This window comes from Acanthisitta chloris, unplaced genomic scaffold (genome assembly GCF_000695815.1).
Source record: "Acanthisitta chloris isolate BGI_N310 unplaced genomic scaffold, ASM69581v1 scaffold3439, whole genome shotgun sequence".
Classification (NCBI taxonomy): domain Eukaryota; kingdom Metazoa; phylum Chordata; class Aves; order Passeriformes; family Acanthisittidae; genus Acanthisitta; species Acanthisitta chloris.
The window spans coordinates 20,370-43,998 of NW_008689643.1; the positions used below are offsets into that span (position 1 = coordinate 20,370).

At 41.5% G+C, this 23,629-nt stretch overlaps 1 protein-coding gene across 1 annotated transcript in view; it reads right to left on the minus strand.

Annotated features, from left to right (window-relative positions):
• LOC103808684 (centrosomal protein of 112 kDa-like) overlaps positions 1-23,629 on the minus strand; it is a gene marked incomplete at both ends in the record, with an annotated part of 83,818 nt that overhangs the window by 18,907 nt on the left and 41,282 nt on the right. The window contains one exon of the mRNA XM_009081487.1: positions 22,999-23,181. Within this exon, the coding sequence (XP_009079735.1) occupies positions 22,999-23,181 (183 nt within the window). The remainder of the gene's footprint in view (positions 1-22,998; positions 23,182-23,629) is intronic.

Sequence of the window (23,629 nt, forward strand, 5' to 3'; positions counted from 1 at the left end):
CCCACAGCAATTTGCCTCTAGGGAAAAAATAGACTTGAAAGAAAAAGAAGAAGGTTGGTCACTCACTTTGGCCTATTTAAAATGCCAATAAATGTACTGTGTGTTATTTGGAAGGAAAACATGTGCTCTTAATTTTAAAAAGTAAATTGCATAAGAAAATACAAAGTTGGCAAAAAGTGTAAATTAAAATCTGTTGCTGATGCCTGAGACTGCTACAGTTATGTGCACCAGGGATGAGAAATGGACTGACTGACTACAGGCTAATTAAAAACAATAATAATACATAGGCCCTTTATTTTTCAGGAGCTCCTGCTTCACCCCCATGAAGCACTGACTTGGACCAGGTTCTGAGGAAGAGGCTGGAGCATGACTGGATGTTCACACTCACAGGGATGGAATATGTGGACCTCACTGTGTCCTCTCCATGCATTACACACCAAACCACATCCACCCCAGCACCACATCCAGCTCCCAGCACAGGCAAGGGCATTTGAAACTCAAAAAAACAAAGCAGTGGAGAGTTAAGATCAAATCCACTCCTCACTTATTCCCCAAGGCTCAGATCTAGAGTCATTTAGGTGTTGCCTCAGCACATTTACAGTAAGTGAGTAACATCTCCCAGAGATGAGGCTGCAATAACCCTGGTGGCTCTGCACTGCTGGGGGCACTCAGGCTGCTGGAACAGTGCAGCACTGTTAAACACCACTGCCTTGCTCAAGTGGCTCATGACAACCCTTCCAACTGAGTTTCAGAAGTTTTCTGCACTGGGTTAACTTGGCCTCAGTTGGTGATGATTGCTTAGGGCTCATTTACTGTGTTGCATTTTCCTTGCATGTTTACACTAAAAAAAAAACCACACCAAAAGCTCTCAAAATCTCTAAGCAATTCCATGAATTTAGCTCTTAGGTTAGATGATCTCAATGATCCTTTCTGGGATAATAAGCTAAATATTAGGCTGTAACTAACAGCCCCATTTGATCCACCAATCTGCAGCTTCTGCCTCTGTGTGCCAAGACCTTCTCAGCATTTCCTCCAGTGGAAGAACATGCCAATCAGTGTGTGTGTTTGAGCAGGGCTGTGAAACCACCAGCTGAAGCCTCCTGAAAGGGAGATTTGTCTCTTTGTGTCCTGTCACCGTGACGTGACAGCGATGGATGAGGTATCCAGAACACTTGTTATTGGGTACTGGATTATTTTTGAAAGAAGATCAGTCCACTCCAGGGAAAGGGAAGTCTGCAGTGAAAACAAATCTGACTTTGATGCTGAAGAATGAAAAGGAAAATGAGGAATGAAGCAGAAACATGCAGTGATTCAGTGGTGACAATGACTCCCTTTTTACCCAATGTCCCAGAAGAGGAGGATGAAGTGTCCCATCCCACACAGCAACTGCTGAGGTATTTACTGCAAAACACCTCAAAAGGAGCATCTGTTGAAAGTGTGAGCCTGAACTACTTTAGCTTTCTTAGGAGTAAACAAAGCTTTACAAAGTGCTGGGAAATAGATCAGACAAGTGTCTCTCCCATCACATAAATAACCAGTGCACCTAACACACAGAATGCTAAAAAATCAACAAATATTTGCAGCTCTAAGATTAGGAAATGCAGAGTTGTGAGAACCTCAAATGTGTGTAATGCTCATTTGTGTTTAAAATTGGTTTATATTAATGAGTTCTACTACTGCAGCTTCAGCAAGTCATAACAATATCTTACACTTGATCTCGTTCTGGGTTTGGGGAACTTTTCCCATGATTTTGACTCTACAACCCAAACCTGAAGAGATATCAAATCCAAAGAGATACTTTCAAATAATTTTTAGAATTTTAAATTCAAGAGTAATTAAAATGCAATAAGTCAAGTTTTTTAAAGCCATCTTGTAAATAAAGCTTTGTAGCACATGCAATTATGCTCATTTTAAACAGCTATATTGAAAACCATTTTCTATCCCTTGGCAATTTCCATTAAAATATATTAAGAATTTATTATCCCATTTCCCTCATGACTGGTAAAATCAGCAATTTGTCAATATTAGGAATCCTTTAAAAGATAAAATTTGATTTGCAATGAAAACCACTCTGTGACTGTCATGCACATTATCACATGGGTAATGATGTGGCAGAGCACAAATTAACAGGGATAAGTCATAAACAGCTATTTAGCTTTCAGAGCACAAACTGTTACACTCTCAAGTTTAAATGCCTTTTGGGTAAGAACACACAGGCCCATAAATGTGGCACTTAAGGCAGCAGATAAATGAAATGGTGTGCAATGAAGTGCAAATGAACAACAGTTCAGTGCCCAAGAGGTTGGGCTCAGCTCCTAAGAGCACTGACTGAACCTTCCAAAGAACATGGGATTTGCAAACTCTTCCAGAGGTAATCATGGAAGTTGGCACTCCCATCATTGTCAGTAGTCCTGGTCAGTGGTCTAGGACATCCTGGAAACACCAAAATATCAGCAAAGCTAAAACTTCAACACTCAGAGTTGCATTCTATGCTTACATAGTATTTTGTGCATACTGAAGTGTTCTCTTTTTTTGAGGGGAAAACATTCTGTCCAGAATGTTGGTGCCATGGCACAACTTCTTAACTAGGAGGCATTTTATCCTATATATGTATCCTATATATATCCTACATATCACCACCTCGCAGTGATGGGATGAAGCTATTCATACATTCATAAATAACAGGTTCTCAGTTCCTAAATCAGGTTGTGTAAGATCAAGTTTAGGTTTTGTAGGAAAACTTCAACAAAGCAAAGATGCACTCACTGACCTGTACAGCACACAAGGAGGGACAGTTCTCTAGACTCAGATGAATGTTCAGTTATCCTACATATCACCACCTCGCAGTGATGGGATGAAGCTATTCATACATTCATAAATAACAGGTTCTCAGTTCCTAAATCAGGTTGTGTAAGATCAAGTTTAGGTTTTGTAGGAAAACTTCAACAAAGCAAAGATGCACTCACTGACCTGTACAGCACACAAGGAGGGACAGTTCTCTAGACTCAGATGAATGTTCAGTGCCAAAACCCTGAGGAGGGACAATTCTCTAGACTCAGATGAATGTTCAGTGCCAAAACCCTCAGCACCAGCAGTGCAGATGGGACTAGATGATCTGTAAGGTCCATTCCAACCCCTAAAGTCTATGATTCTATGATTCTATGACCCAACTCCTGCACCTAACCTCACCCCAAGTCCAGCACCCTTTAAGACTAGAGGTTACTTTTTAGTAAAGCACTTGCTGTATCTTCTCTATTCTTGTTCTACAGCTCCAAGATTTTCCTGAATCACAATTAAAGTGATGCCTCATGAAGAACAAGTTACCTTCTGCTTAGCTCCATTTCCAAGAAAATGAATGAACCATGAGTCTACCCCTGTCAGTCCTACAACATTTCCTAGGGATTCTAAATCCTAAACTGTTTACTAACTTTGCCATATGTTTCTGAAGGCTGAGAGGGAACATGCAACACTCAGGTACCCAATACCAGTAGGAAAAGGTACACTTTTCCACTTTTGGCCTCTTTCTTGTTTCTCACATTCTCACGATCTGCTGTGACATGGCATTAAGCAAAACTCAAATTTTGACATTTTTCTCCAAAAGGAGTGCACTGAAATCTGGACTTTCCCAGCAGCCAGTTAGCTGCCTAAATCCCAGTTAATGTAAATGGCACTTAAGCTACAAACTGGGCTTAAAAAAAAGGGAGGGGGGAAGAAAGAAAGAAAATCAGACATCCATTGGAACAGCTCCACAAAGAGCTTAAAATTAATGGGGCTTATTTTGATTTCTTCATTTACATAAGTACATTTGATTCCAATTTAGTTAACAGCAGTCAGAAAGCAGAACTTCATGTGGGTTGGTTATTGTCACTCCTTCCTCATAGAATGTTAGTCAAACAGAAGAACCTTGAGAAGAACTTACATGTGTGACAAAACAATGCAGGGCACTGGTGAGCAAAAGGATCATTTACCAACCTGAAACTGAGATAAATGTAAATATATTTTCCATTTAACACTTCTAAAACCTGTAACAGACTTGGCTCCCTTGCCTAGAAGACAGATCCAGAACACTTTCTCATTACCTGATTTATTGTATTTGCTTTGAAATAGATTAGTGAGTGAAAAATTAAAACACTCATTTCTCCTCTCCTTTTATCTGATGAAAGAAATGTTTACGTTTGTGTTCTGCTTTGTACAAGCAAAATGATGTGAATAAGATTGCTAAGAGACCTACCAGGAAAGGACTCATTTCCTTCTGTCTTTCTGCTAAGAATTTTAATGAAGACACTCAAATGGGCACACAACAATCTTTGTAACTGCATTAATGGAACTTACAGGTATTGGAGGCAAAAAAAATCAGCCATAAATACCTGTTTAATGGTAAAATAACTAGTGAGAGCAGAATATAGGTCAAACACTGAGTGGATAAAAGAAATATATGAAAATCTACATCTAATATCAGGTTTGCTGCATCATATAAACCATAGCAATCTACCCCTAAATGATGATTGATGAAAATTACACCAAACATGCTTAGTCCTCTCTGGTTTCCTTGATGGAAAAACTCTAAAGCTTTAATTTCTGTATTTCAGGATGTGAAAGGAAAATCTTCCCTTCAGATAAATGTTCAAGATATGTTCAGTTCTGAAATAACATCTGAGTGAAGCTTGTTGTGAAAGTGAGGAAAAGCTACTGATATTTAAGGAAGGATAGGACTTTTTCCTCCAATGGAATACAGAACTGGAGGAAGAACTACCTGTCAATCTGAGAGTATTTCTGTGTCCAGCATTGCTTAAGTCAAAGCTTTAAAAAAAAAAAACATTTGCATTTAAATTTTCCATGTATTAAAAGCATTAACGTTTCCTGAACAACATGTAATTCTGATTTAAAGGCAGACATGATGTATTACAGATTTAAGGATTACTACAGACATTCATCTCTATGAGGCAGCAAAATTAAATGTATTATGATGCCTAATTTGTCCCCAGAAGAGGTTCAGGCTGTATTGTCTACGAGAAATGTCTTTGCCCTGTCAGCTAATGAAAAGACTTCACTGTAAGGAAGAAAGCCAAAACAACTTCATACCCCCAAAAATCACCTAGAAAAGCAGTACACACCTTTCTTTTGGATGCATTTAACTTACTGCTGGAAGCAAAGATCTTCTGAATATTCCACAAGTTTTACCCCACACATCCCATAAGGGTTTTATGGTGACTGTAAGGGAAATGGCATTGGAAGCAAAGCCTGCCAGGACAAACAAAAGACAAGATGCAGACACAAAGCCTCAGCAACAAGCTGCTCATGCATAAAATATCTCTTCTTCAACTTCTGAAGTTCATACTTGTAGCAAAGCCCATTTTGGACAGCAATTCCCCTCCAGGCCATTTGCCATGACCTCAACAGCCACTTGAGGGACTCCAGGAAGACTCCAAGTTCTTGCCACTGTCCAAGCTCCGTCCTGACTGTTAATAAGGTGAAAAAGATGAATTTTTGAAAACTCCAGCATAACCACAGGAAGCCAACTAAGGAAGCAAACACTGTCACTCTCTGGGCCAACAACTAAAGAGGACTTCACTGCACTAACCTGTGTGTCCCATTCCATCCTGCTAAGGAACCGAATGCACCAGGAACCTCTCTCAGGACTGATGTCATGGGGCTCTATTGAAGAGAACAGGCTTTAACCAAACGTGAAGTCCTCATTCCTGGTCTCATGAATGGCAATATAAGCAGAAATCCTGAAATCCAGCAGCTTCAGAAGGAAACAAGCAAAAACCCTGAAATCCAGCAGCTTCAGAAGGAAAAACTGTGTCACTTACAGGCTTAGACCTTCACTAATCAGCTTCTAACTTCCAAGAGATCCCATGGTTCTCAAGGCAGGGACAATGGTTGCAGCATTTCTGTTAATCAGTGAGTTGTGGGGAGTTCCTATCTGTACATTAGCTGCTGAAAAAGTATTTCTGTTAATCAGTGAGTTGTGGGAAGTCCCTATCTGTACATTAGCTGCTGAAAAAACAAGACACAGAATCCCACACACCTGTCCAGCTTTTGACTGTCTCTTTTTCAAATCGACTCCTCATTGGAAGAAGTAGATTCTAGCTGACTATCTATAGTGCCAATCCTGACATCAAACAGATATATGTGTCACCTCTATGTGTGTCATCTCTATCTGAGGATGAAAATCCTACAGAAGGAGGTCCTTAGTGTAACCCAGGAGTTAGGCTGGAGTCAAGGGCATCCAGCAGATGATGGAATACAAACACACAGCTGATGCTGTTTCAAGTCTCCCTCTCTGCACCTCCATCCTCAAGAGCTGGTTGCACTGTTCCCATCATCTCAACAGTGGCTTTTCTGACTTAAGAGACCTTTTGGAAGTTTCCTGCTCCACAGCTACCAGTTCAGAAAGATGAGATCAGTCACAGGATGATCTGGACAAAATAAATGATAACTGTGTGCATAATATTTCTCTTCTTGAAATCAAGGGGGGTTTTTTGCTCAGTATCTTCCTCTGGCACCCTTGAAATCAAGGGGTTTTTTTTTGCTCAGTATCTTCCTCTGGCACCTTTACACTGATCTCTGTCCTTTTCATCCTTCTCAGTTTGTCCTTGAATTCAGCTGATACCACTTCGTTCCCTGAATGACAAACATGCCACTGCATCCTGGGGCAGGAATTCCTTCAGCATTATTTATGCAACTGTTTTGAATCTACTGTACTTGGAATAAATATTAATATGTAGTTTAAATGCAAAATCTACACACACACACACAAAACAGGCAGACCCTAAGAAACATCAGTCAAATAAAATAACCCATTAAATATAGCCATGGTTACATTGACTACCTTCCTCTCCCCCCAAATACACAACATCAAAATTACATGAAGAGATGAGGATCAATGTAGTAGTCCTAAACTGAATACTCTGGCAGGGAACAAGAGCTGTGGGAAGGAGAAACTGCTGACTGGAGGCACAGCACCAAATGGAGAAGTCTCCTCATGTCCCTCTAAGGGGACATAATTTTCAGCCTTTTGAAATGTGCTGCTTCTGCCTCTCTGCAAAGCATCACTGTTTTGAAGGACACCTGATGTGAAAGTAAGAAATGATGACTATGTACGACCTTTCTGCTAACATAAAGATCAGGGAACTGCCACAAAGCTTATTTCTTGAATACCTTGGGGTGGCACTTATGACAAATGACTTCTGATGCACTTGTGAGACAGATTTTGGCTTTCCCCGTACACATGCCTAATTACCACATTAATGAAGGTTCTGTTTATAAAGGAATGACTCTGCTAAACCTCCTTGAAACTCAAGCACAGAAAAACAAACATTGCCTTCCATATAAACAGCTACATTAGGAGCCATTTACTGATTAATGCTGTGTATGATGCCAAAGATGCCAAAGAAATGTTATCACAGGGTTTGTTTGCAGAGCTCTAGGACTGATAGCAATCTGCTAAGTACCTGACACAATACTCAGGTAGAGCAGGTAAGAATTAATTGGTACCTTTTCCCCCCCCCCAAGACTTTCAGCTGCTGATGCTGTTTTTGCCTTTATTGAACCAGCTCGGCCCAGACTCGCTTGTCCCGCAGTGACATGTATATTGAATACAAATCAGACAGCAGAGCTTTAAATCTGTGTTGCAGCTCTCATTTCCAATTCGAGAACTGTACTATAATCATAAGCTTCTGCTGGATGAAAGGAAATCAGCTCTCTGAATATTAGCTAATGCCACATTTGCAAGTCCTGAAGAGATCTGTGCTGTTTAAAAAAAATAAAAAAATAAAAAAATAGATCATTTCTCGTGAACCTATATATGAATCGCTTTGTACTGCTCGACTGATAGAAGCGATGCCTGTGCTGGGATTAAACCCTTTTCATCATAAAACCTCATCTGGTTCGGAGTCCAAGTCCATCAAACCTTTTCCCTTTAAAGTCCCGCCTTTGATTCCACATCAATTTATTCAAACCGCAGCTGGGTGGCTGAAAACGAAAGGACAGCATCATTTAAACCAACCATGTTCCTAACTTGAAAGAAGGGCTATAATTAAAAAAATGGGCATAAAAGAATGGAAATGGGATAATATTTTTTAATGGTAGTTCAAAGGCCGACAGATGTCAGAGCCTTTGAAGATGTCAGTACACTGAGCAAGGAGTTGCCATTAAATAGTTTGCCTGAGAGGTGAAGCAGCTTTTTAATGACTGAAAAAGCCCTTGCAGACACATCCTTGTGTTTTTAATTTGTCAGAGTTTCTGCAGTATTTTCTGATTAATGACACATGATTATAACTGCATAGCACACATATTTTTATACTTTGTTAAATGAATACTTGATTCCACATTCCTTCGGTGCCAGATAAAAACAGGAAAGCTTTACTACAGAGTCCCAAACTATTCAGATTGCTCAAATATTTATGGTAATTTGAGGGGATTGGCCAGATCCAGAGCTACTATGTGTTGCTACCTTTTGTTCTTTAATGGTGCTATTACCACTGCCATCACAATGTGCAAGCATTAAGCAAACGTGACCCAGTAATGCATTGTGCCCTTCTTGTGCCCTAAACAATCAGAGCTTTCCTAATTCCCTGATGAACAAAGTCATCACATCAAAATAACATTTAGAAAAATCCCAGGGTTGATCCTGAACAATACAAACAATGGCTGCCAATGTATTGTGAGTGGAAAATAACTTTTCCCAAGGAAAAAAAAAAAAAAGAAAAAAGCATATTGCTAGGAAACATCATGTTCAGAAGAAAACCATCAATATTTCTAAATGCAGATAAAGTTCCCATCTCAGGCTGGGGAGCTGTTCCTGCAGCATCCTTCATCTCTCTGCTAACATATGCAAATTTTTTTTTCCTGTTTTTGCCACAAATGGAAAATGTGGTAGCCCAAAAGCCAGGGACAATTTCTTTTGCTCCCAGGAGTAAGGTCTCACTTCTCTGCACCAGCCTTTGGTGGAGTTGTGCCTGCCAAGCTGAGCAGGTAGAGCACAGGGACAGGAGGGGAGGGGCAGGAAACGCCAGCACTGCTGCCCTGCCTTGTATCACACCCTAGAGCACTCCTCACACCAAAACACAGTCATTACAAGGGAATTGGATTAATCTACTGCTCCTTCTGCTCTTCCAGCCTAGATTCAGCTTGTAATTGGATCATAAAGAGAAATATGATGGACTCAGCGAAAAACAGACCGAGAATTGGAGATGCCTTTGCAGAGCTCTGTGAAATGAGTTCTGGTCTCCCCTGAACATCTACATGATTTCCTAAGGATGAATATTTGGCTTGTTGCAATCCATATCCATCAGGAAGCTCCATGGAAGAACTACTCTGCCTGTCCACCCCATCACAAACCTCTCCAGGGGAGGAAGGGGGAGGAAGGTTGGGCACTCACTGCAAGGATCTACAGCAGGAGATGGAGAAAACTGAGCCAAGGATGTTCTGCTGTGTGTCCAAAACACTGCACAGCTATCCAACTGCAAAAACAGGTGCTGGAAGTTCTGAAAAGACTATGGCTGCAGAGAGAAGGAATGTAATTCTGAAATGTCGCTCTCCCAAATGTATCTGTTGAATGAAAATAGAGTCCTGCTAGGAAAAAAATAGGGCTGTGTTAGGATCCCACTATAGAGAACATGTAGAAATGGATTACTTTCCATGCAAGCAACTGTAAATCCCATTCCCAACTAACCTGCAGCCTTCCATCTTGAGTCATTCCAAAGTTACCTTCAAAGACAGTTTTATTTATGAGGCAAAACAAAGCCTAACCTACCAGCCCTTAATAGATTTCATTGTGGATCTCATGAAGATCTGAAACCTCAATCCCTGCACATTCATTACACACTTTTGCCACTTTTCCTAGGAAACAAATGCCACAATGGGAGCAGCCAGGAAGTTGCTCAGCAGGATGGGGAGCAGCCAGCAGGAACACCCATCAACCAGACACATCAGATGAAGAGTTTGGTGCCTCTTCCATCCCCATCTCAGGAGTTTGGCAGGTCCTGGCTACCTGGAGTGCTCAGCATTGAGACAGGGGCACACTCTAGATGGAATAAAGCAAGGGAGTGAGCTCTACAAATCCCAAAGGCCACTGATGTCCCCACTGTACAGAGAAGTGATGCTTCCTGCTCATATTCAGCTATTATTTTAGCACAGTGGCAAAAAAAAGCAAAATAAACTGTTGGATTTTTTTAAACAGTTACAATTTAGCTGGAATAAACCTCCAGATAACAAAGAAACTGCTCTAAGCTGTGGGACTTTCCATAGAATTTCCAATTAATTTCACGAACTAAAGGAACCTCACTCACAAAAAATGCATCGAAATTCTGAATAAACATTACAGAATTCTCCTGAACTGGACAATGTTAGACATCCTGGAAATGATGTTTTGCTACAACCCCCCATGGAAGCAGCAAAGCTGAGCCATTCAGCCTCTATCCATTAGAGGGCAATAATACATACACACACTCACACATACACACACAAACACACACATTCCCTCACGCTTCCCCAACTGATTTTAGCAGGAAAACTTAGTATTTTCTCTCTAATATGACCAATGGGATATTGACAGCTCAGGTTCTGTTCCATTCTCTCCCCCTTCCCTCCCATCCAGCAGATAAAAGGTGCAACAACAAATTATTCTTTATATTCTCTTTCCCACAAGAAATCAGCACAAACCTCAGCTCTAGAAGGTTTTACAGTTAGCTGTTATTAAATTTAGCTTGGCTTGAGGGAACAAGCAGCATTTCTATAAGCATGGAAAATCATTATGAGGGTTCCCAAACTTTGAACAGACAAAAATGTTCCTCACGTGCTCATCTCCCACCTAAGTCAAACACTTTTCCCTCTCTGTACAGTCACGTAAGAACCTTTGATAACAGCAGCAACTGCAGACATGGCAAGAGTCCAACACACTTTAGATGTCTCTTCATGCTCCAGACAAACCATGCAAAGGCATTTTTCTCATGTCATTAGTAGAAGCACTTGAGGGAAGCAGCTCACGTGCTGTGTCTTCTTTCCTGCTCAAGCCACACCAACCTCCTGCTACACCTCTCTGTTTATCACATGTCCCACACCTCGTCTGGCTGTCCCCTCCTCTATCATCCTACCAGCACAGCTATGAGATCAGCTCACTGGGACAGGAACTCTCTCTTGTTCTGTATTTTCACTAACACAACAGAGACTCAGACCCCTGAGAGGATTCCAGCAATACAAATAATTACCATCAGCCCCTAAACTACTGCTTGTCAACATCTCATTAGTTACAGGATTGCTGGAGTTCACAGGCAGCTGGATCAGTCACATCATGACCAGCAATTCCTGTGAGCAGCCACATCCCATTGATTTGCGTTTGGGTTGGATTTTTGTTTTGTTTTGGTTCAGGTTTTTTTTTCTTTCTTTGCTTTGTCTGTTGGTGCTTTTTTTTTTTTTTTTTTTTTGCTTGCTTTTGTTTTATTTGAATTTTTAAAAAATCTATTTCTCTGCAATTATCAACCTGTGTTTCATTAGAAACTAATTCAGGTAATAATTTCATTTCAACTCAATGCTTCCATCAATTGCTGAGTAAGGATTGATTTTATATGAAACTAGAAGTTTAATTGAAAATCTGAATTAAACTTCCTAAGGGCCAAGATGAAGATGCAGAGGAAGACACTGGTTATGTTGCTCTCCCAGACAGGACACACGTGCCCTTGAACTCAGAAATCCCTAAGGACACCAAGTACAGCAGGAGAACATGCAGCTCCCTTCAAATCCTCCAGTGTACTCTGTGTTTGCAGCAGCTGCCTCTCCAAAATCACTTGCTTTGCTATTTCTCTTTTCTAAATTCCTTCTACAGATGCCAATGCAGCAGAAAGCACAGAGTACAAAAGAATTCAAGCTGTCAGAGAGAACTTTCGAAGAACTGCATCACCCATGTGGAAGACAGAGTTCACTCTTCGTGGGACTTTCAGATCTGTTTCAAGTGAAAACCCTGTGTCGGGAGGGTTCTCTTTTTTAAACTACATCAGTGTTGATTTTATGAGCTCTGAAGAACAACTCTAAAACCTGAAAATGGAATACTCACAATCAGGCCAAGATTTTAGGGGTCAAAAGGGAAGTTTTCTAATTTGCAGTATTTCACTTGGACTTACAGGCATATGAATAGGAATTACTCTGAGATGTGTAATTGCAGTTTGAGAGATATTGTTTTCTCCATTAAACAGAAATCTACAGCATCCTTGACATCAATTTCTGTCATTTTGTCATGATAAACACTCAGGTATTAAGTACCTTCCACATCATGCACTCAGGCATGATTCCAATTAGTGCTGCATAGAAGACAAAATGTCATCTTAATAAGCTTCAATTTGCAAAGTCTTTGAACACTCGATGATATCATCACTTTGCCAATCATTTCTTGTACTTTGGCTTCTTTTTTTCCACATCACCTTCCCTGTCAAAAGCAAGTCTTTCAAATCCACAGAAAGGGAAGACATGAACAACGTCAGTCATTGGTCTGGCTGAGCTAAAAGATCCAAAACTGACTCCCCAGTACATCAACTGAGAACTATGATGTGCACAATATTCCCTCAAAGCTAATTTGCTGCCAACATGTAGAGTAATTGGGGGAAAAAAGTCGACTTTAAAGTCATCCTGTGAAAAATATATTTTTTGCATGAAGTCAACACTGAAGACCTTAAATCACTGTCAGTCTGTGCCACTTGCTCAAGTGAAGAAACAGTGTTTGTTCAGGTAAGGTGACAATCATTTCTTCAAAGGTGACTGGGCCAAAGAACAGCTTTGTAGTCTGACTTGATATTGACAATAATCACTGTGTTTTAAAATAATGTATTTTTCTTTCTAAGTTGTTTCTGTAAAAAAAAAAAAAAGGTTTCCAAGAAGAGAAAGACAAATTGCAGAAGAGGCACATACAGTTCTGTCAGCCTGAATGTCCAAGGAGAGCACATGTCCAAAACCCACAGCTGAGGAGACGTGATGTTTTCCTATCTGGAATTTCCCCAAAGGCAGAACCTAAAATCCCTTCTCTTATCTGGGTGTGAGAGAAAACAGAGACACAAAATGGCAGCAGAAAAGACAAGGAGATAATGAATCAGAGGGGAAGTGTGGAGTGATACAAAAGCCCATGTGGGCTCTCCAGGGCTGTGCCAGGGCAGCTGGTCCTGCCTGAGGAGCCAAGAGAGTGCCAGTTCTGAGCAGGACATGGCCCATGGGCTCTCTTGAGCTGAATCCCTGGGGGAGGAGGTCATGGTAGGGCTGACCAGAGCACACAACCAGTGACCCACAGGCTCCACCACCTGGGTCCAACACGATTCCTGACATTGTCTGAGTTGTCCCATCTCTTTGACTTGCACATCCCATGAAACCTGGTCAGGAGCCCTTTGCTGGCACCTATTTGGTCCTCACCACTCAGAACTGGCAGGAGACAAGCCCCAGCCCAGACTGTAGGCACTGTGGTGTGCCAAGAGTCAGGGCTCTGGTAGAAGAGGAGCTGGAGCAGCTCAGAAGGGCTGGACCTGCTTCCTGGAGCTGGGAGGAGAGCACGGAGCACACACCGGGCATGACCCAGGCAGAGGAGCAGGGCTGAAAGAGTGGGAGCACACACCGGGCATGGCCCAGGCAGAGGAGCAGGGCTGAAAGAGTGCAGAGCACTTGGCTCCCCCTCCAGCTGACAGGACAGCAAATTCCAGGCTTCTGAGGCAGAAAAGGAGACCCTGAGGAGTTGCTACAGACACTGAGGTTGGGTCAGTGGGGAGAAACAGCTGCAGAGATGTTTCATGGTGAAATACTCAGCCTGGTGACTGTGCCAGCAACATCTTCAGACGTGCAGATAACCCACCACGGGGTTTGGGGTTTGTCCCCCTCATAGCTGCTGTCTATGGACCAGAGGAAAACCAGAGAAGTCTCCTGTTTTTCTTCCTGACTAAAGCAAGAGCAGTGGTAGGGCACCCAGGGCAGTGCAGTCTGCCATAAGCATCTCAGCTGCAATTTGTTACTGGTTTTCCACTTGAAGGTTTCTTTAGAATACTTTAATGTGGGAGCGTGCGGAGCTGTATGGATGGTCTCATATTTCTCAGCTGACATATCTTCAGCCAAAGTATGTCAGCTACAGGAGAGGGCAAAGCTCTGCACTGGCTCTGGGATTTCTTCTTCCCCCATCAGAAACCACATGAAAGAAAAATACAAATAAATCAGCTCTCCAAAACTGCTATTTATTACCTCATCATGAAACCGTCTACTGGACCCTGCAGTGGTATTGAGTAATATCATTACTTAAACCATAAAGAGGCTGTATTTATTACTCAAAATTGAGAAAATTAGCATCCATATGGATCTTATTGTTTTAAGAGCAGTAATGCTGCCAAAACAAGTGGTGTTAACATTCCAAACTACAGATTGTCACCATTTCTCGCTCAGTGTTTCATTCCTTCATTTGGTATTTATAATACCTTTGAATTGAGGAACTGAACAGATCATAGAATCTCCCCTATCAGATAAATCATTTAACAGCCAGACTACTGTTCAAAACTTGATTTGTGGTGGCAGTGAGTGAATGGAATTAACATCTGCTGACCTAAGGAAGAGAGACTAAATTGATTTTGGATAATCTTTCTTTAGAAAAGGGATGAGAGGAAAAGCACACTCTAAGAAATTTAACTGCTTAATTTGCAATACATAGCACCTTAGCAGGTGATCAGAGACAGGATACCCTAACCTCCATCCCTGGAAAACTGACAGAGTAAAACTTCATGAAATTAATTTCCAGGCACATGAGGAATAACAGGGTCACAGGGAACAGCCAACATGGATACACCAAGGGCAAATCAGGCTTGAATAAACTGCTTGTCTTCTGCAGGGAAAGGGGAGAAGTGTCAATGTCATTTATCTTGGTTTTAGCAAGGTTTTGATACAGACTTTAAAGTGTCTCTACAGTAAACTGAAGAGACACTGACTGGATGGGTGTGCTGCAGTGTGAGCAGAGCTCACTGGGCCACAGGGTTTGAAGAGGAGGAGTCAGGAGTCAGCCAGCTACAAGTGGCATTTCTCAAAGTTCAAACAGGGCTGATACAGCTAAAGATCTGCACCAATGCCTTTGGTGATAGGACACAAGGACCCTGTGCCATCCTGTGGGTGGCATCTCTTGGGGCAAAGCACTCAGGGTTTGGGGAGCAGTGCTGCCATTCACAGGCACCTCAAACTCTGCAAGCCACTAGGACCTGCAGGAACTTCACCAAACCAGGTTTATTCAGCCTGGAGAATAGAAGGCTGACACAAAATCTATTTGCTGTCTTCAATTAAGTGTAAGAAACTGTGGAGAAGACAGAGGCAGACTCCTCTTGGAGGGAGCAGTGAAAGGACAAGAAGCTACAGATCCAATTGTCACAACAGATATTCCAACTGGATATAAAGGAAAAGGAATTTCACACTGGATTAGTAAAGTACTGGAGTATATGGCTCAAGAAGGTCGTGAAATCTCCACCATTACAGATTTTTCAAAACTCAGCTGGACTTGGCCCTGAGCAACATGATGTTAGTTTTGAAGTCAGACCTGCTTTGAGCAGGAGGTTGGGCACGATGACCTCCAGAGGTCCTTCCAACCCAAATTATTCTATGATGCTGTGAAAAAACTTCAGTATGAATGCTGATCTGCCATTAGAGGATGTCCCTTCAGCCATTCAGGGGATGTTTGAAGCAGAGAGCACTGCTGTTTTCCAAATTGCTGCACTTGTTCTATGGACTAGGAGCAGTCAACTTCCTTCTATTCAACAACTGTCTCAAGCAACTGATAACACTAAAAGGCAATTTTGACAAGAACTAAATACAATGAAAAAAGAATGCTGGGAGCAACCAATCCCTTCTCTGTATTTTACTCAGACATTTGCTGAGTAAGTTTAGTTGTGGAATTTGGAACAGTCTAACATCACAGAAACTACATTCAAAAGAGAAGATTTTGACCTTGGAAGTAATCTCAATAAGCAAATTCAGAGTGTGGCTTTGCCTTACCCTGATCTTCACACAGGAAGCACAAGCTCCTTCTGTCTCCAAATTAAGAGATCATATTGCAAATTGACCATTTCTGCAGACTAACACAGTATTTTTGCCTCTCTGCTTACAAATTATGTTACACCATCACAATTGCTGCAGTTACTATCACCTGTTTTGTGTCTGCTAATGTACTTGATCATTTGTGACTTCAGGATTCCTTTATAGCACTTGAGTTTTAGAAATCCCTTCACATCATGTATAGCTCATTGTCTTACAGCTAATCCTTCACTGCAGCCATCACACACAAACTCTGCAAGCAAAGCCACACCTAGGGCTGTGTTAAAACCTGGCATAAAGATCCCTTACCCTACTGATGAGCAAAGCTGAGCTCATTTTTATTCAGAGAAATGATTCCACATTTATTAACATCTATGCAGGAGATAATCACTTTTTCCTAAGTGTTGGTATAAAATAAAATTACTGCCATATGATCTCCACCCTGCCCCCAGACAAGTGAAATTATACACTCCACCTTTGCAGCTGCCAATATTTCAAATTAAACAAAAAAAGAATAGGAAAACACTGATTACAAGGTAATAATAACTACCAGATAGATTCAATTTTATATTATAGAAACACAAAGTCCATTTTTCTGAACAGAGCTCCATCTCAGATTCAGAGTTCACATTATGTGATGAGCTAGTTTCTATGGCAACTGCTTTCTCTTTTACATACCCTGTAGACAGCACAAAATGTCTGTTGTCTCCTAAGTTAACTTACCATTTTTAATCAGCAAATGATCATTCATGCACTACTACGTGTGGCTTCCAAAAATGCCTTTCAACAGCTCCAGTGCTTGAACAGCCTGAAGTCTAAAAGGAGGGAGTTAAGTCACAGTTCCTGCACCAAATTCCTCACTATCCAATTTGGGCCCTATTGGGAAAAGTGAGAGTCAAGGGAAAAACGTGGAAGAGATCAGAGATGATCACCCACCAGTGCACAAGGAGACTTTGATGGCTGCAGTAAGCAAGGAAGGGGCAGATGCTTACAGGTCACTCAACAGGCGTTTGAAAGGCATCTCAAAGGGAAACAGCAGCTCTGCAGTGGCTACCAGAGTCGAGAGTGTGGCAACAAACGTGGCAAGGGGAGGGAAAGGTGCTTGGGAGGCCCAGACCCTCAGCTTGATGAAGTGCTTGATGGAGGAAACCCTGAGCCTTGCTTGAATTTCAGAGCAAAGGCTCATTTGAATCTTTAATCTCACAGATTAAGTCTATGCTGTAGCCCAAATTCTTCCCACAGCTCCTCTGTAGACACCAGCTGTGCTGATCTCCAGCATTTGAGCATTTCCACAGGAAACTGTTGCATTTGACTGTTTCAGTGAACTCTCAACTTCTCAGCAATACTCTGAATCAAAGCCCAGTTTGAATGTGCCTACAGAACTCACCATCACATCCCTGATTTCAGCAGATATTCCCCATCAATGGGATCCACTGCAACTCCCAGTCAGCAGACCATGAATAACCACCAAGGAAAACCACACAAGTGCTGCAACAAATATTTGGGGCTTTAAATACTTTACATTAACAGTCATGTTCATTATCCTGGGCTGACTGGTGGTAAATTAAACATGCTGCAATACAGCCAAAAAGCCTTTGTTTAGGAAAGGCTAAAAGGGAACGGCTGTCTGTCTACAGGAGTCTGACTGTCAGCCCAAGAGCCACTCTCCAAGGAAAATAGAGCAAACAAATATTTAGATTGCAACTCCATGATTTAGATTGGCTGGAGGGAAAGCCTTCCTAGCAAGCAATGCATCTCTTCTCAGGCCAAAAACATCTTCTATTAAGAAAAGAAAAAGAAGGGAAAGAAAAAAATGAGTCATATAATTTAGTTACCCAAAACTGTACACAGAAGTGACTTCAGTAGCACTGTCAGCATCTGAATGGTTCCCAGGCTGTGTCTAGCTGTCCCCTCTAGACAGAATCAAGCAAACTTCTTCCACTGATACTAAAAGAATAACCATGTGGGAACTGGTGTCTGGAGACGTTAGAACACTAACATAAAGCAGAAGAGTTGATTTATCTGTACGTAACAGTAAGTTCCTTCTTAAAAGCTGAAGCAAGTCTCATATTCTGAAATAAATGCTCCCCAGATCCTTTATGTTAGTATAGTACTGAAAAGTTACTGCCCCAGAAATATTTACACACAAGCAGAAACTCTGCATGTGTTGGGTATTTAATTACCATTAAACAAGTATAGAATGTCTTTAATAATTTTTTCCTCTGTCAGTAGTTGTCAGAGCTCTGCAGACACACATATGAGCACAGCTGCCCTCCACACTGAGAGCATACATGGAGGTAAAAGGAATCTCCTCTGCTCTCCCATTGTGTTCATACATTAATTATCTCCACAGAACCATAAACATGCACCAAGAATCTGCAGGAATGAAAATAACTATCATTGCTGGAATGAATATCCTGACCATTACTGTTGGGGTTTGGTTTTTTTTTTTTCCATTGTTAACTCAACAGGCTCAAACAGCTTGGAATTCATTCAGACAAAACCAGGTGCAAAGCACCAGTTGCAGAAAGATTGTTGATTCCAGGTGCAAAGAAGCAAATTTTCAAAGAGAAGAAGCCAGAAAAGAAGTGACAGGATGTGCCAGACATGGGGCACCAGGGAAGGAACTGCTGATTTCGGAGAAGGTAAAGCGAACTGGGATTGTAAAGGCCAAGGGGATTATGGGAAGTGCAAGAAGCAAGAGAGGAAAAGAGGAAACAGATATTTCAGCCATGGGATAATACCTTATTAACTCTTCTCACCACCTCCAGTCTGTTTGTTGGATTTTTTGTAACAGCCTCCATTCTCAATGGGTGTGTGTTGCTTCAGACCTACTTGAGGTTTTCCTTTCCCAACCAAAAACTGTTTATCGAGAAACCCAAGACACCTCCAAACAGCAGTGATGATCTCTCACAGCAGTCTCATTTTCAAGAGCACAAGTGTGGTCAGTTCAAATGAAGTACTATGACATCAGTGACACACAGGAGCAAAACGTGCCTAATCATTGGAGCTATTGTGACCCAATTATGACTGGATGAACACAGTGGAATCGCCAGTTACCTGGTAACGGAACCTGGAAAGAGAATTCAGCTTCCTCATGGAAACTTCTTTCCTCTCCTTTGGTGCCAAGTGCTATATTTGAAGTTACAGGGCTACATTTTTATTTCTTCTTCTTGTCCAAAGGTCAACAGTTGAAGAACAAGCATGAAAATGATCCAACTCTGTACAGCTGCTGAAACATGGAAATCTTGGAGCTGGTTGAGAGCACATGTAAGGTGCTGGGGAGAGAATGGCATTGGCAGGACAAAGGGGAAATACAAGGGCACAACTGGCACCACAGTCACCCCGTCCCTCTGCCTTGGGTTATTAAAATTTCTTAACCTTGCTCTCTTATTTCACAGAAGCAAACTGGATGTATTGGCTGTAATAAGGAGTTTTGCTTCAGAAAAATCACTGGTTCAGTAGCAAGACTGTTTTTGTTAAAACAAAGGAAGATCTCTGCCATCCAAGGAGTTCTCTGCTTTGTGAACTAGTGTATAAACTCAAATTACTTAGGGAGGTAGGGAACAAATGACCAGTGAGACTGTAGCTTAAGAATGCTCCTCAAGAAAATCCAGATAATATAAAGGAAACTAATCTAAATGGAAGTAGTGATTCAAAACTGCCCTTTTAAAAAACCATAATCCTGTATGATTAGCACTGTTTAACAAATAACAATATTTTGGCAGTTCATGGAACACGTATAGGATTTAAAAGCCTACAAGAACACAGCATGGTGTAAAAGCCTTTGTACTGCTCTGACTTTTATTGACCTACAAGTCAATTTACTCCTCCCCAAGCATTACAACCCCAGGTGAAAAAATCAGAGCAAACCTCCTAGAAATGGAGAAATCCAAGGGCTAAAGTGGCATGCAATTGTTACCCAGAAATTCATCAGCAACACAAAGGATGATCCACTTAAACCAAGTTCCTTTCCTGAAAATATATTAGACTTATATTTCAAAGAAGCAATAACGTTATTTTATATTTAATTAAAACCTGTCAACGCACCCAAATCTTAAATTTTATACTCCAGTTGCGATCAAAGCGTTAATAACTATGTTTGTATTGGAATTAAAACCTAACCGTTTTGTAACTTGTCTTTCACAGGAGCTGAAGGTCCACGGGAAAGTAGAGAACTCGGATAGTCAATCAAAAAATTAAATTAATCTTTTCAGTACCAGGAGAATAAATTGATCCACAGTCCTTGCTCATAGCTCTTTAGGAATACAGTGAGAAATACATATTTTAAACATGTCTACTAAGAAATACGTATCCGCTGCTCTTTCATATGGAAAAGGATTTAAGGAACACTAACTACCTTTCATAACGGTCCCTTCACATCACTCACCCACCGGGAGCAGATAGGTCCTTCAAACCAAGCTACTTGTGTGTGATTAACGCTAATTATTATTTAAATTTCTCCAAACACCCAGCAAATCCACCTTTCATTTCGCCCAGCAAAATGGCCTCCACCTTCGCTGCGGTACAAAGCGCTCCTGGAAATCACTGCTGTCAACCACGGCTCAGGATTCGAAGGTTTTGAAAACACCAGGTGCTTAAACCATCACTAAATCACTGGGTGATTATCTTTGTTACCTTGCTATCTCTGTTAAGAGACTCCCAAATGTCTCCTAAAGGATATTGGCCACCACCACATGCCCAAAAGACGCATTTTGGCAAACAAATGAGAGATTTTTTAATGTCTTGTTTTAAAATCTCTGCCTCAATTCCATAAGAAACAACAGTGTTGTCTGTTAGCTCGCTGCAAACACAGAGGTGAATTCTAATACAAAGACCAGAGGAAGGAGCGGAGAACAATTTATTTTCCAAAATGGAAAAATCCGTGTCCTTGAAAGCTGTTCGAGTCTCACTAGATTTTAAACAAACAACAGCTCTTCCAGTCAAAGGCAATGCATTTTCTCCCCTGATTTACATGTCATTCTCATGGCAGCAATGTTCAAATGACTGTACAAGGATATTCAAAGTACAAAGAAAAGCCCTGTAAAAAGGCCAAACTGTGCTTCTCAGCCTGTGCAGCCTCTCCCAATAGCTGTGATAATTCCCAGCTTTCCGCATAGCACCTGTGGTAGTGCCATGGATCCCAGCGCAGACGGAAAGCAGAACCAAACTTTGGGCTCCAATCTTTGCCAGAAACGACCCACGGGAGAACAAAACCAGAGATGTACTTACAGACACCTCCCAGTTCTCTGAATTTGCTTAAGAGAGTCCCTTTATCTTTGTACTCGCTGTCACACAGAGCGATACCGGAGCTCTGATGAACACTGGTGTGTGGATGAAACGTAGAGATATAATTCTATACCCTATTCTATATCATCCTAAACCTCTTTTTTACCCTGGGAGCTCCAGCTCTGCCTTTGTACGCACACACGACGGCAGCAATGCAGGTGGGAGGATGTACAACTCTGAAAAGGCGCCTGCAAACAGTTAGACGTAGCTAAGCTGAATCTATCTTGGGCCAAACTAAAATCTGCAGAGATAAAACCCAACCCCTTGAACAACTCAAGTCTTTGTTCACGCTTACAATACAGTAGAGAATAAAAGGCAAGGTTTCATTTTTTCACCTGAACGTCCTCTTCCCAAGCCTTCTCACAAAACCATAGCCCGTTTTCCTTGGAAAACCATAATGGTGGAATTGGAGAAATAAGTCCTGGCTCTGCACTATATCCCTCATCCTCCCCCAACAAGCCGTTTGCTTTCTAACAGGCTTCCTTAAGCCTCATCTCGATAGTCTGAGTCGCCCAATGTACAAAAAAAAAGGATTTAAAAAGTACTCAATTTCAATTCAATTTCCCTTAGCTACATTATAGTTGCCAGGAAAAGCCACAGCCTACTAGTCTACAGGAAAGTAGAGTGAAAATGCCTCAATGCCTGAGTCTAACATCTCCTAGGGAAGGTGGTGGTGCGCGGAAAACGCGTTCTTAAAGATGCTTTACCAAAATGTCCAGTTTTGGTATAAAATAATCCATGCGTGATAAGTCATTCTAACGCTGATTAGTAAAGATTATTTCCTGGAAACTCTTTCAACTACGAAATCACCTTAATTTTTTTAAAGATTGCCATTGCAGGCCTTTTTTAATACAGGCTCTTAGGAAAATATACCATGTCATCCTTACAAAATAGATTGAGAAAAAGGCAATAAGATGGTTTTTGAAGTGAAAACTCATAAAGATCATTTTCCATGCTGACAGTGTGCATTTCATCCAGAAGTTTGAAGAGTCAAATGCTACCCCAGCTGGGGGTTATTCTGCCAAATGGCTTCCAACAGTGACCACGGAGATGGAGGATGGGAGGGGTGCGTGTGTGTAGGAAAATAAACGTGATGGTAAGCGACCCCAAACCCACATCATCGTATCAAACATCCGACATACGGAGCCAAACACACAATGCAAATCTAGAATACAAAACCTGAAACAAAAAGATGTGAACAAAGGGGAATAAAAGCCATTTGTGAGTTACCTGCAGAGATTTAAAACAAAACCAAGCACACGAACGAAGCAGATACAATTCATATGGATTTGCCCAGGAAGGAGAAAAGGAGGGGTGAGTGTGAGGGTGTGTGGGGGGGAAAAGAACAGATACCTTTTTTTTTTCCTTAAACAAATCCATCATGAAAGAAGATGAGACAAGATTATAAACAGGCCGAGTTATAGCGCACCATGGGATTTTTAATCTGGCTACCTGTGGTTTTTGCAGTTAAAGCCTATTCAGCAGTGGAAAGGGAGGGGGGAAAGCGGAAAAAAAAAAAAAAAAAGAGAAAAAAAAGAAGAAAAACGAAATCAGGTTTATGTGGCAGTTTCGTAAATGCTCCCCCAGCGTGCACCACCAACAATGCTCCAAACAGGAAACACTCATTATCAGCAATTTCCAATAAGCGAACGCCGCGCGGATGGTATTGATCATTACCTGGCCCTCTCTCTTCCTGCTCTCTTGAATTTGGCTCTGGTGCTCTGCCATGGTAGCGCGGAGCTGTCTGTCCCGTTTCTTGATTTCCCGTTCATGGTCTCGGACCAGGCAGTCCTGCTCTGCGTTGTGCTGCTGGAATAGGTGCGTCTTCTCCTGTTCATGCTCCAGCTTCAGCTCCACTATCTGATTGGACAGGGAGGAGTACAGTTCATCAATAGAACATCCTTGTCGTCATGACAACTCGTCTACAGCTTAATTTCCCCCTTAATTTCATCAAGTTGGCAATTTTATTTTTACGTCACTCTTACCTCACCTTTTATTAAAAAAAAAAAAAAAAAAAGCCACCGTTTTAGCGTGACAGAATTCCTCCAGACAATCCCAACAATGGAGACAACCGAGCAAATCCAGCGCATCCCTTAACCGGTTTGGTGGCGCGGCCAGAAAAAAATAAAATATCAGGAAAGAAAGGCATTGTGGCATTGTGTGTCGGGTGCCCTCGGAGCCCGCGGCTGCTCATCAGCAGGGCTGAGGATCCTAAATGGTTAATAGGCAGCCTTGGCTGAAGTATACACACACAACCCCCCACCCCAGCAATTAAAGCTTTGCAAGATTTCTTTAGGATTCCCAAAGC